Source organism: Balaenoptera borealis, assembly GCF_965194805.1.
Source record: "Balaenoptera borealis genome assembly, chromosome: 4".
In the NCBI taxonomy this organism is placed as follows: domain Eukaryota; kingdom Metazoa; phylum Chordata; class Mammalia; order Artiodactyla; family Balaenopteridae; genus Balaenoptera; species Balaenoptera borealis.
The window spans coordinates 30,403,399-30,416,675 of record NC_138861.1 but is presented as its reverse complement, the minus strand read 5'-3'; the positions used below and the strand labels follow the sequence as shown (position 1 = coordinate 30,416,675).

Below are 13,277 nucleotides of genomic sequence, written 5' to 3'. Positions count from 1 at the left end.
GGCCTCAGCTTACACTTCCCCGAACCCCTTGCCTTTCTTTTTCTCAAGTGAGGAAAAGAGAAAGTGCTAGGGGCAAAACCATAGCACTTTTATCATAGTTGATATTACATGTCCATCCCTACCTTGAGAAAGAAAGAAATAATCCATCAGACATTGCTGGTTAGCTTGCTGAAGGCTAATTTCTCTCTCTGAGGGTCACCTATTGCAATAGAAGCAAAAAGGCAATTTGAGCAAAACTATCCCACTTATTTCCATGGATTCAGAAATTCCTTTAGTGTTTGATACACTTCACTGCACAGCATCTCTGGATGGTCTTACATTACTTCTGAGTGGAACCAAATTTGATGTTGATTCGAAGATATACAAAAAACCATACAACAGAAATTACAGTGTTGTACTCAGAGACCTGTTCACTAATTCATTTGTTTGAAGACAAGCCATCTTTATTCTGACTGAAACCAAATTTTATTATTTGCAAAATTCAGAACTTAATCTTTCACTTTATGCTAGCCAAGGGCAAATAAGAATGCCAAATAAGTCTCATGCATGCCACCACTCCCCTTACCCTCCCCCATCATTCTTCATGGCAAACATCACTGACTGATTTTGACACTGTTTCCCACTGAACCCAGGTTTCAGACTCCGTCTCAACATATCACAGCAGGCATCCTTTATCCAGTTTTTCTTCTCCCATTAAGTGGAAAATGAGACCAGATTACATATACATAAAATGTAAGTCAGTGTTTTTCAAACAGTATAGATTTCTTTATTGCAGGATTAGTTAGTCTTCAATACTTGGATGTCTAAAATGCTCTTCTAAAAGGGACTAAAATACATAGCACTTTCTCATCTCACTTGATCACAGAAACCCTTTTAAATTGAATATGCGTGAGTTCCTTGTAACACAATTTAGGAAATACTGTACTTTACCACTGATGGATTTTTCTCCTTGAAGCTTCTGATGTTTATGGGTGATCCAGGTGGTCATTCAACATTTTGTAAACATTGGTTTTTTAAATAATGATGTGGATTTGAATCATATGCTATAAGGCTGTGCCTAAGAGCCAGTCAGATAACAAGTCAGCCTAGCGTATCACACTGTATTCACATTTCAAAGAGGATTATTTTTTGCCAACTACCTTCACTGAGCATTTACTTGGAACCAAAAAATATACTAAGCACCTATGTCTCATTTAAGTGGAATGACCGTGTATCTCAGCTTATGCTGGAGGTATGCCTGCCTTTTTTTTTTTATCACAATCATTAGCAGTACTCCATTTTACCATGAAAAGTGTCCTCTTGGGATGAAAAATTAATTAAATAATATTTTTACTTTTAATTCTCAAACCACCTATGCTGATGTTGGTATTGATAAGCCCACTTTACTAATGATTACATAGGGCTCAGGGAAACTGAAAAACTGGCTTACTTTACCTAGCTAGGATATAGGTGGGCCAATATTCAAACTACGTTGGTCTTTCCTCAAAGTTCATGCCCTTGAATGCAATACTGCACTTCTCATGTAAGCACATGATGTCATTTAATACCTGTAAAATTATGTAAGAATCTGCATTTTGAAGATGAGAATATTGAGGAAATCATATACTGTAATTTATAAATTTGAGGGCTATTTTATTTATTTATTTATTGTTTGTTTTGGCCAAGCCTCACAGCTTGCAGGATCTCCAGGATCTCCCCGACCAGGGATCAAACGTGTGCCCCGTTCAGTGGAAGCACGGAGTCCTAACCACTGGACAGCCAGGGAAGTCCCAGGTCTATTGTATTTAGAATCTTGTTTTTGCCGTCTTTTGTGTGGCAGTCCCTGCCTTTAAAGGTCAGCCCCACAAAATAAGGAAGGCCAACAAGTATGGTTGTCAGGTACAGTTACAGAAAGTATTGCAAGGGGGGCCTCATACTAACCCTGTGCTAATTAGCTGGGAGTGACTAGATCAGGCTCATGAGCAGACCTCTTTCCTAAATATTTACCCATTTAGAAAAGCAATATGCAGTAAAATTCAGGTAAGTCCAAGTTATTAAAATCAGACCCCCTGAGCATTACAAGAAGGAACTCAGATGAGCACGTGCTTAGAGCATGAATAGGATATAATAATGACTTAAGTTACAAGGTCATTTTCATTAGAACAATACTGAGAACAGTCTCATTTTCTAAAAATTGGAGTCTCCACTGGTAGAATAATCTAATGTTTGATTTACAAAAATGTATGAGTCATCCATTCTTTTGAGTACTTAATGGTCCATTTAAGTTACGCCATATGCACTTCAAAATAAAAACACTGATTTATGCTACCACACAGGTTTCCACTTCCAGAAAATTCCATATAAAGTTAACTGTTTTTATTTTAAGAACATTCTTTTATGTGTTAATCCCATTTTACTTTATAGTGTAGATCAGAGTTTCCCAACCTCGAAGTGTTGACATTCTGGACAAGACATTTCTTTTGTCTTGTAGTTTATAGGATGTTCATTAGCGCCCCTCGTCTCTACACACTAGATGCCAAGAGCACCTTCTCTGAAGTCATGACAATAAAAAGTGCCTTCAGATATTGCCAGATGCCCTAGTTGAGAACCACTGGTCTAGATGCTTCTTCTTCTTTATCCTAGAAAACTAAGTAGAAAAGAAGGGAATTAATTTTAAACATAAAATTCTTTCGATAACATTTAATACCAGTCCAAATTTCTCTAGAAGTCAGAGTCAAGTAAGTTTAAGAGGAAGGGGGCTGGTTCTTGTGTACATTAAGAGTAATGGCTTGGGAACAAATCCAAATTGAGTAAGGGAAGATAGGAAAGATAAGGTATTTTATTACCTACTGGTTGCTCAGGCTTCCAGAATCAGCACTGAATCTCCAGAAGAGTTCCCATACAGGTGTTTCCTTTCTGGCAGTGACTAGGGCTCTTAGACAAATGCCCCAAATCTCCAAGGAAAGTTCACATCTTCCTAGTCTACTAGTCAAGATTCTGACATATGATCTCTTCCATCACTAAAAAAAAACTTCTGTAGTGTGGCTCAAATTTGATAGACAGTATTCTGTATGTTAAGAATAAAGCCCAGAGATTAAAAAATATTGCTTCCTTCTGGATATTCTTATCTGGGATCATTCCTAAATTTGGATTACCCTTCCTCCACTTTTGCATTTCTCTACTTTTCATCTCTTCCTTCAGTGCAACAGGCATGATGTGAGCTTCTCTGATCCCCCAACTCCAAACTTCTCTATCTGTCTTCTATGCTCTGGACAAGCCTAATAAGTCAAGGAGGGGAGGGACCATGGTTCAGGAGTCATAGGGAGGACCTCAGTTATTTTTGGTTTCTTTTCCTCCCTTTCTTTGTGATGACAAAGTAATAAGATTTCAAGGACCAGAGTATCTAGGGAAAGAGACTATTAAAGGGGCTTTTTGCCACGGTTTTATTCTAAACTAGCCCAGTTCAGAAGGATAGAACTTAGAGGTGCTGACTTTAGATTTCTTTCCATGTTAAAAAACTGAATAACATTCATGCTTTATCTCCCACTTCCACCCTGAATTGGGTCTCAGGTAAGAAATGATCTAATTGCTTTGTAATTAGAAAAGTTGACATTTTACCTGTTACTGGATTTCATGTTTTTATTAAGAATGAAGTTGACAGTGGAATTGTAGGCACCAGTCACAGGCCTATATGGAAATTCTTACTTTAGAGATAATAGACCCATTTGAATTTTATAGATGAAGAAAATTATAGGAAAGCAGTTGGTTTTCCTATTGCTTTTCATGACTCTTTGGGTGGAACAATCCATAGAAATGGGGGCTCAGTATGTGGAAGGGCATTCCATTTCTTGAAAGCTTAGATGTGAAACTATGGACCAAATTTCCAAATGTCATAATCAAGAAGTACCTTCTACTAGGGATTGATCAAACTACTATGTTATTTTTTAAAACTTGAGCTTAAGAGTGTTAATGGTCATGAGAAACTTATGGGCAATGTTTTGCAGAATCACTTAAAATATATATCCCTATAAATCACTGTTTAGAAGCTAGAAAAAAATCATTTGTGTGTTTACTTTATGGGCCCTACACAGTGAAATTAAAAAATATTTGGTAGACTTCTCTCTGTAAACTGGTAAGCAGAAGAACTTAGTGGTTAATTCTCATACATTTATTTTGAAAAGTCAGACATAGCTTTAAACATTTATTTACTTTGCAGCAACTGTGGGTAGAAATCATAGAATGATAAAACCGCATTCTATTCTAAGCTCATAAATTGCTTCTAAGAAATGGGATGATGAAATTATAAGCCTTTTAATAGAGAATATAGGTTGTGAAAATGTATATTAATTTGAGACACAGAAAGTTAAAAAAATAATGTTCTCAAGGTTATAAGCAAACAAGCTCTAAAAAATGGAAGGTTGCTGCAAACATGATGTGACAATAATAATTAGAGCTTTGTATGTGAGAAATTCAGAAAATAGACCATCCACTGGAAAAGCAAATATGTACAAAACAAATTTGTATTTTTTATGCTTATTCTAAGTGTAGCGGGGAGTAAACGATTAAGGTTAGCCCATTAAACAGGCCCAGTAACTTTGCTACAGAGCATTTAACTTCTCTGCTCTTGTTTTTCTTTAATTTTAAAAATGGGAAATAGCTGCTTCAGTGGCAAAATGCATTGTAAAACGCAAGAAGTTTCAAAGAATGCAATTGCTCTACACATTCAATTTTAATGTTGATATACTCATCTGAAGCAGGTATAATGCCAATAAATTGTGTCAATAACAAATTCTGAAATTCAAAAGCTTGCTTCTGCTTTCATAGTATAGATTTGTCCTGAAGACAGCAGGCAATCCAAATGCAAGCTTGCTTCACCCAGAAGTGTCTGCAGATTCTTGAGTTTTATTATAATAACCTGAAAATAAGATCACAGGAAATGTATTAGTGAAAAATGGATCGTCACCTGAAATTGATTACCTAGCATAAAATCACCCCTATAATAAATCTTTCTAAGGAACAATCACCTTTAGCTTGAAAAATACACATGTTTATCGTTTCAGGAGAAGACAATGAAATATTTAAGGTATTCTGTTTGCTAGACAAATGATTCCTTCAAGTTCCTAATAAGCCTGCTTTAGGTTTTCTAAAAATATATAGCTGATATATTACCTTCTTTAGTGATCTTTCCTGCAACAGAAACCAAATTCCTTTTCAACTTGGAGTCGAGCAGGAAGCTAAGGAAAAAAAAATAGACAGAGTTAGCATTTCTCCATTTTAAGGCTGAACAAAGAAATATGATAAAGTCATAGTTGCCTTTCACAGTCACAGAAAAACAGCTTTGTAGAGGCAACTGGCAAGACAGTCCTCCATCTTTAAAGGAAAGAGTCATTGTAAAGCTCAACTACATCAAAGTCCTTGAGTTCAAATTTTATTTTCTTTTTGAGGGAGAATAGCTTAAGCGTTGGGAATTTGTATTCTTTTCCTCTTATCCAAAATCTTGCTCTCAAGATCGTCCTCCAGATCTTGTAGAATAATCTTTGTTTAACAAAGATATTTTCATAAACTCCTGGGCTAGGTGGTACCTCACAATTCTGCTACAGTCAAATGAGTCTCATGAGTTTATGTGCTGTAGACCCATTAGGTCCATATGTGCTGTAGACCCATTAGGTCTATAGCTCATTGGTGGGCCATAGAATGATCCAGAAACGCAAATACTTCAAGCAGTTCTTAAGGGTGAATGACTTTTATAATTACATATGATTTATTTGAAGCATAAGAGAGCTTAAAGGGTTATTAAAATTTGGTAAACTAAAACGGGTTTGTTATGGGCCCTAATTCTGGATTTTAGCAAGAAATCCAGCTGCCAGATGACTCTGGGTAACAGTGCAAATGTCCTACATCACATATGTAGATAGTTGGAATAGCATGATTTTTTATGAAGAAAAATTTGTGGACAGGACATCAGTGGTGTTGTCTTGAACTGGTCTTGGCTTTCCACTGCTGCTGTCTTTCCTTAGTGTTATTTCTGGCTTCTTGTTAGCAATTTACTTTCAGTTAACTCTACAATGTGAAGTAATGCATATTTATATGAACAATATTTTGGCATTACATTTTTTCTTAAAACTAGACTTTAAGGATTGTATAAATCGTGGTTCAAATAGGCTCATCATGTTCCTTTTGCTAAAGAAGATGTGTTTATAACTCCTCTAAGATTTATTTGGTCAGCTGAATTCAGCCACACTTTGGCCTCAGTGCCTTTTTCCTTTGAGTTCTTTCTTTGCTTTTTTCAGAACAGTTAATTTCTTTAAATTATTGCTCATGGATTTTGCACACAAATGCTTATGTGACCTGTTTAGTTCACATTTGTTGGAATGTTTCAAAGCATAGTCAGCATAGAAGGCTTTCATATTCTTTCTCAACAAAGAATTCTTTTTTGCATTTTATAAAAATGAAGAGATATACAACCCACCTTATTGCCAAAGGGTATGTTATATGACACATTTTCATTGTGGGCATTTTCATTACCTAGAAATACAAACTCTGTTACTATCTCTTCACTTGTTCACACATTTAATAATTCCTTTATTCAGCACTTAAAAAATATATATGCAAAGAATAGGATATGGGTAAGGAGAAAAAATATTAAAGAGATCAAAAAGGGCACATTTAAATAGTATGCTTGACAAGTATGTATTAATTTCTCCTACACATAGGGATTGACTAGAATAGGGTACTCAAGGAGTTGCTTCAGCTCAGAAACAATCCAACATCTTCGAATAACAAGCTCCACTTGAGTATGCCTTTTTCTTCTTTTTCTCTTCCCCATTTACCAGAATCAGGCAATTGCAAAGCACACTTTTTTTTTTTTTTTTATAAAAGTTTGTTTCTACTGTTCCACCTTGGCCCATGCTACTTCCTGCTTTTCTCACAGGTGTCTCACTTTCCATCCCAGCCATGTGCCTCTCCATTCCTGCAGTCAGCCCTGTGCTTCAGGCTGCAGGCAGTGCTTGGAGCTCATGGGACAGCCCCCAGCTGGCCGGCAGCTCCCCTCTACCCTCCCTACCTTCTGCACCCATCCTCCCCCATCACACTGAAGGGAACCCCTCAGCTATTGCGTGCCATTCCAATTTCATTTGTTCTATCAACATCTCCCACTTATCAAGCGTTAGCTCCATTTACACAAATCATCATCTGTTTTATAATAATTCTCCGTGATAGAATTCTTTTTTTTTTAAACATCTTTATTGGAGTATACAATGGTGTGTTAGTTTCTGCTGTATAACTAAGTGAATCAGCTATACATATACATATATCCCCATATCTCCTCCCTCTTGCGTCTCCCTCCCACCCTCCCTATCCTACCCCTGTAGGTGGACACAAAGCACCGAGTTGATAGAATTCTTATCTGCATTTTACAAATGAGGAAACTGGGGCTTAAAGAGTTTAAGCCAAAGGTCACAGCTAGTAAGTCGTGAAGAGCCAGGTCAGAGTTCAAAGTACGTGCTTCTTTTACTATATCACAACGCCTCTAGCATTGCTATTCTAGAATCATCTCACATTTATTTTGGATGTCAAGTGGTTTTGCTTATAAATATAAAATCTCTGTGAGTTTTTTACAGTGACCAGCTTAATCACATTAGGTTTACATTAATATAAAAGTTGGTTTACTATGAGCTTTGTTTTAGTCCTAAATCCTTCTATAAACACCAAACACTTACCATTTGGATGGTGCACAATGGTGAGCTTATCTACAAGACAAAAAAAGCACATTCTACTGAGTTTCACTCAATATTTATCTTAAGGTTGCTTCTTCTTATTGTTTGACTACTTTTGTCCTTGAAGTGACTATGTAGTTTCACAACGTGATTTAAAAAATACTAACCTCCAGCCACTAAGTGTGAAACTATGTCTTTTTAAATTTTTGTCTTTTTTCCTTCTGACACTTGTCCCACATTATTATGATTTTAGATATCTGACAATAATAAAAGCTTCCTACTCTGCCTTTTTCTTTTTTTCGTTGATGAATTCTTTTTTTTAATAGATCGTTGTTTTTTTTAAAGATTGATTGATTGATTGATTGCTATGTTGGGTCTTCGTTTCTGTGCTAGGGCTTTCTCTAGTTGCGGCAAGCAGGGGCCACTCTTCATCGCGGTGCGCGGGCCTCTCACTATCGCAGCCTCTCTTGTTGCGGAGCACAGGTTCCAGACATGCAGGCTCAGTAGTTGTGGCTCACGGGCATAGTTGCTCCACGGCATGTGGGATCATCCCAGACCAGGGCGCAAACCCGTGTCCCCTGCATTAGCAGGCAGATTCTATTGGGGCTCTATTCTATTAGCCCCAATAGATCTTTATTGGAGTATAATTGCTTCACAATACTGTGTTAGTTTCTGTTGTACAACAAAGTGAATCAGCCATATGCATACATATATCCCCATATCCCCTCCCTCTTGCGTCTCCCTCCCACCTTCCCTATCCCACCCCTCTAGGTCCTCGCAAAGCACCGAGCTGATCTCCCTGTGCTATGCAGCTGCTTCCCACTGGCCATCCATTTTACATTTAGTAGTATATATATGTCGACGCTACTCCTACTCTGCTCTGATATTCTTTTAGCCTGAGCTATTCAAGTATTTTTAAAAATTAACCTTATTCAGAACTACTTACATACAAGTCATACATTTTTAAGTGTATAGGTTGATGACTCTTGACAAATCTATACAGCATATACCCATCACCCCCATTAGCACAGAGAACATTTCATCTCCACAGAAAACTCCCTTGTGCCCCCTTACCTCAATTCTCACCCACCATTACCCCTGATGGCCCCTGAGCTGATTTCTATCTCTATAGATCTGTTTTATCTAGAAGTCCGGATAAATGGGATCTTACAGCAGGTGTTCTTCTGTGTCTCGTATCTTTCACTCAGCATAATATCCATGAGATGCATTCTGGTTGTGTGTGTGATAGTAGGTATCCCTCTTTACTGCTGAGTAGTATTCCATTGTGTGAATATATCACAGTATACTTACCTAGTCTCCTATTGGACATTTGGATTGTTTCCAGTTTGGCTACTATGAATGAAACTGCTATGAACTTTCATGAACATGTTTTTGAAGGAACATATTTTCCATCTTTTCTTTCTCTTGAATAGCTAGGTCATCTGTCGATAGTAAGTGCATATTTAACATTTCTAAAGTCATCACAACACTTTATACTCCCAACAGCAATGCATGCAGTTCATGTCCAGTTCTTCCACATTTTAACTGCTTAACCTTGACAATATTAAAAAATTTTAGTTATATTTGTTGTGTATTGGTACCGCGGTGTAATTCAATTTACTTTTTCCTGATGATTAATGATGCTGAGCATCTTTTCACATGCTTATTAGCCATTTTTCTTTTTGTGAACTAAGATCTAGGTACTAGATGTGCGCACTGTTGCTGGGCTGTCATTGTTTCTAGGTGCTCTCAGCAGACAGAGCTAAGGAAATATATATACAACTATATTTCTATATTTATGTGTAACATATATATTGGGTTGGCCAAAACGTTCATTCAGGTTTTTCCATATGATCTTATGGAAAAACCTGAACGAACGTTTTGGCCAACCCAATATTAACAGCCATGAGTTGTTACGCTTTTACCTCCAATTCCAATCCGATACTACAAGATTCATTCTGGGCTTCCTTCTTTCCTTAGTTGTAACTCCTTTCTCTGACAATAGGGAACCTGGCTCTCATTATCAATAGTGCATTTATTTATTTACTCAATGCTAGAATATACATAAAGTAGTTTTGAAATTGCTAAACTATACCCCTGTAGAGAAATAAGACCTACTAACTGGAGTATAGAATACAATGTTTATGTACTGTTTTTTTTCTTTTTAGTCTTAGAATATGCTGTTTTCTAAATTTATTTGTTTTGTTTTTTTCTATCCCCCTTTAGTGTGGATATGTTGTTTATTTGTAATACTGCTAGGTTCGTTTTCCTCTGCTTATATTCCATCTTGACCCCTTCTCTGTCCCATCCTAGTTTGTTGAATATGTAAAATATTAACAAAGTTCTAAAAGTCAGACTACAAAGAGATTTACTCACAGAAGTGTAGGGTTTTTCTTTTCTTTCCCCTTTGGAGTCAGGTTTGGTGAGTTTTATTTTTAATTAATTTGCTCTTTTTGTCTGAGTTGTTTAATGTATTGGCAAAAACTTAATTATATCTCCTTAGAATCTTTTTAATGTCTGTAGGATCTGTTGTGATAGCCTCATTTTAACTCCTGATATAGGTAACTCTTGTTTTCTCTTTTTTGCATGATCATTTTTGCCATGGGCTTATCAAGTTCATTAACATTTTTAAATAACTAATTTTTGGTTTTGTTAATTTTCTCTATTATTTCTCTGTTTCATTGATTTTTGATCTTATTATTATTTTTTCCTCTCAGCTCTTTTTGGATTTAGTTGCTTTTCATTTTCTAGTTTCCTAAGATGGAATCTTAGATCATTGATCTTAAATTTTTCATCTTTTCTACTTTCACATTTATAGCCATATATTTCCCTGTAAGTACTGTTTTGATTGCATTCCACAATTTTGTAATGTTGTGTTTTCTTTATCATTCAGGTTGAAATATTTCCTTGTGATTTCTTATTTGACCCCATGGGTTATTTTGAAATGTTGTATTTAATTCTTAACTCTTTGGAGAGATTTTTTTCTAATTTCTTAATTAAATTCTAGTTTATTTCTGTTGTGGTAAGAGATAAAAGATTTCAAAAGACTGAAATCTTTCAGAGAACATACTCTGAAGATTTCAATCTTTTTAAATTTATTGAAAATTTTCGATAGTCCAGTATGTGTTCTGTCTTGCTGAACTTTCCATGTACACCTTAAACAAACATGTATTCTGAATTTTTTTGATGCCCTGTTCTGTAAAGTCAATTAGGTCAAGTTTGTTGACAGTGTTGCTTAGATCTTCTATATTGTTACTGATTTTTTTCTATTTCTTCTATCAATTACTAAGAAATAGGTGAAAACATCTCTGAGTACTATCAAATTTTGCTTCATGAGTTTTGATAAAACTCATAAATACATATACAGTTTAAGGTACACAAATATTTAGGATTTTTATATCTTCCTAGTGAACTGCCCTTTTGTCAGTTTGTAATATCTTCTTTTGTCTCTTGTAAAACTCTTTGTATTGAAATTCATCTTGTCTTGTATTGATATAGCCATGCCAGCTTTCTTATGCTTACTATTGGCATGGTAGATCTTTCACCATCTTTACTTTTAACCTATCTGTGTCATACTTAAAATGCATGTCCTTTAGATAGCACAAAGTTGGGTATTACCTTTTTATCAGGTTGGAAAATGTCTACCTTTTAGATGATACATTTAATCTATTTACATTTAACACAATTATTGATATGACTCAGTTTAATACTAACATCTTGTTCTTGGTTATTTACTAATCCATTTTGTTTATGTTTTTGCTACTTTCCTGCTTTACTTTTTGGCGAATCAAATAGCTTTGTAGTGTTACATTTTATTTCCTCTATTAGTTTCTTTATCTATCTATCTATCTACCTACTTTATAACTAAGATATGTACCATTAACTTACAGTCTATTTAGAGACAATAGTGTACTTCTTCATGCTTCATGTCTTACACTTGACACTTCATCTTTCTTACCTTAATCTTTCCTCTTCTTTATAACTGATTCTTTATATTCCATACTTGGAACTACATGTTACAAAAATTTTGCAACCATATAATTCCACTTATCTGCACCCTCTGTATTTGCATAATTGTTTTCACATCTTTTCCTTCTTCATATGCTATAATCCCTAATTTAAGTGTTACTATTTTGCTTTAAACAGTTGTTTTTGAAATAATTTATGAGAAAAAAGAAAACATAATATTTTATTTCTATCTGCTTTGTAAAATTTTCAGTGTTCTTTATTCCTTAGTGTGGATCTGAGTTTTTGTTTGTTAATAACCCCTTCACCTTGTATGACATTCTTTAGCATTTCTTACATTGCAGTTTTGCTGTCTATGAATTCTCTGATTTCGATTATCTGAAAACGTCTCTATTTCAACAAATTTTTGAAGGTTATTTTCCCTGGATATACAGTTCTAAGTGGTCATTTGTTTTTCTTTTAGCACTTTAGAGATATTATTGCACTGTCTTTAGTCCTCCATGTTTCTGATAAGCAATTAGTGAATATGGAATATGCTTATCCTTTTCCCTCTATATGTAATGTGTCTTTTTTCTCTGGCTGCTTTCAAGAATTTCTCTTTATCTTGACTTGAAGTAGTTTGACTACAAGTTGCCCAGATGTAGTTTTCTTAACAGTTATGCTAACTGGAATTTTTTGAAGTTCTTGGAACAGTATGGAGGTAGTTTACATTAAATTTGGAAAGTATTTGACCACTGTTTCTTTTAAAATGTTTTGGCCCCAACTCATTCTTTTTTCCTCTGGGATTCTCATTACATGTATGCTAGACTGTCCTATATTGTACTACATGTCTCTGAGGCTCCGTTCATTTTTAAAGTCTTTTTATCTCCCTGTTCATCATATTGGATAATTTCTGTTGATCTGTCTTCAAGTTCATTAACTCTTACTTACTTTTGCTATATCCAATCTGCTGATAAGTTCTTCTGATAAATTTTTCATTTTTCTTATTGTAATTTTAATTTCTACAAATTTCCATTTGGTTCTTTTATATAGCTTCAATTTTCCTGCTGAGATTTCATATTTATACACTCCTTAAAACCATATTTTTCATTAATTTAAATATGTTCATAATTTAAAGTTTTGTCTGCTAAGGTCAACAGGATCATCTCAGGTTCAGTTTTTATTGATGGCTTTCTTTTTTCTTTTCTATGAATTACATTTTTCTTTTTATTTATACCTCTTCTTTTATTAAAAAAAAGCCCTGAACACTGGACTTTAAAGATAATCTGTTGTATATTCTGGATTCTGTAATATTCCTTCGATGAGTGTAGGTTCTTGTTTTAGCAGGCAGTTTGATTACTGGCAAGAACTTGTGGTAAGCTTGGTTTTCTGCTTTTTTCAGTGTTGACCTATAGTTAGCCCAAGGTGTTTTCTAAGGCTCTCAGTAGGACTAAGCCTACAAACTGTCTTCTGTGGGGCTCCTGTAGGGGCTTGGTTTTAGGCTTTGTTGGGGCATGTCTAGAGGAGGTCTTACTCTAAGTCATAGTCCTTACTCATTTTACCTCTTGGGTGTCACAGCAGGATGCCAGGTGTTTTAACAAAGTGTTAAAGAGACCTTTCCTCTCTGGCAGGGCAGAA

At 35.3% G+C, this 13,277-nt stretch overlaps 1 protein-coding gene across 8 annotated transcripts in view; it reads right to left on the bottom strand.

The window, feature by feature from the left end:
- Window positions 1-4,691: 4,691 nt before the first annotated feature.
- The window catches only part of BANK1 (B cell scaffold protein with ankyrin repeats 1), a 485,507-nt gene continuing 476,921 nt past the window's right edge, over window positions 4,692-13,277 (bottom strand). For all 8 annotated transcript variants that reach the window (XM_082390995.1, XM_082390996.1, XM_082390989.1 and 5 more), the window contains exons 14-17: window positions 7,698-7,727; window positions 6,449-6,504; window positions 5,149-5,213; window positions 4,692-4,894 (exon numbers count right to left, since the gene is read on the bottom strand). In XM_082390995.1, coding sequence (XP_082247121.1) covers window positions 5,154-5,213; window positions 6,449-6,504; window positions 7,698-7,727 — 146 coding nt within the window. In that variant the 3' untranslated portion in view covers window positions 4,692-4,894; window positions 5,149-5,153. The remainder of the gene's footprint in view (window positions 4,895-5,148; window positions 5,214-6,448; window positions 6,505-7,697; window positions 7,728-13,277) is intronic.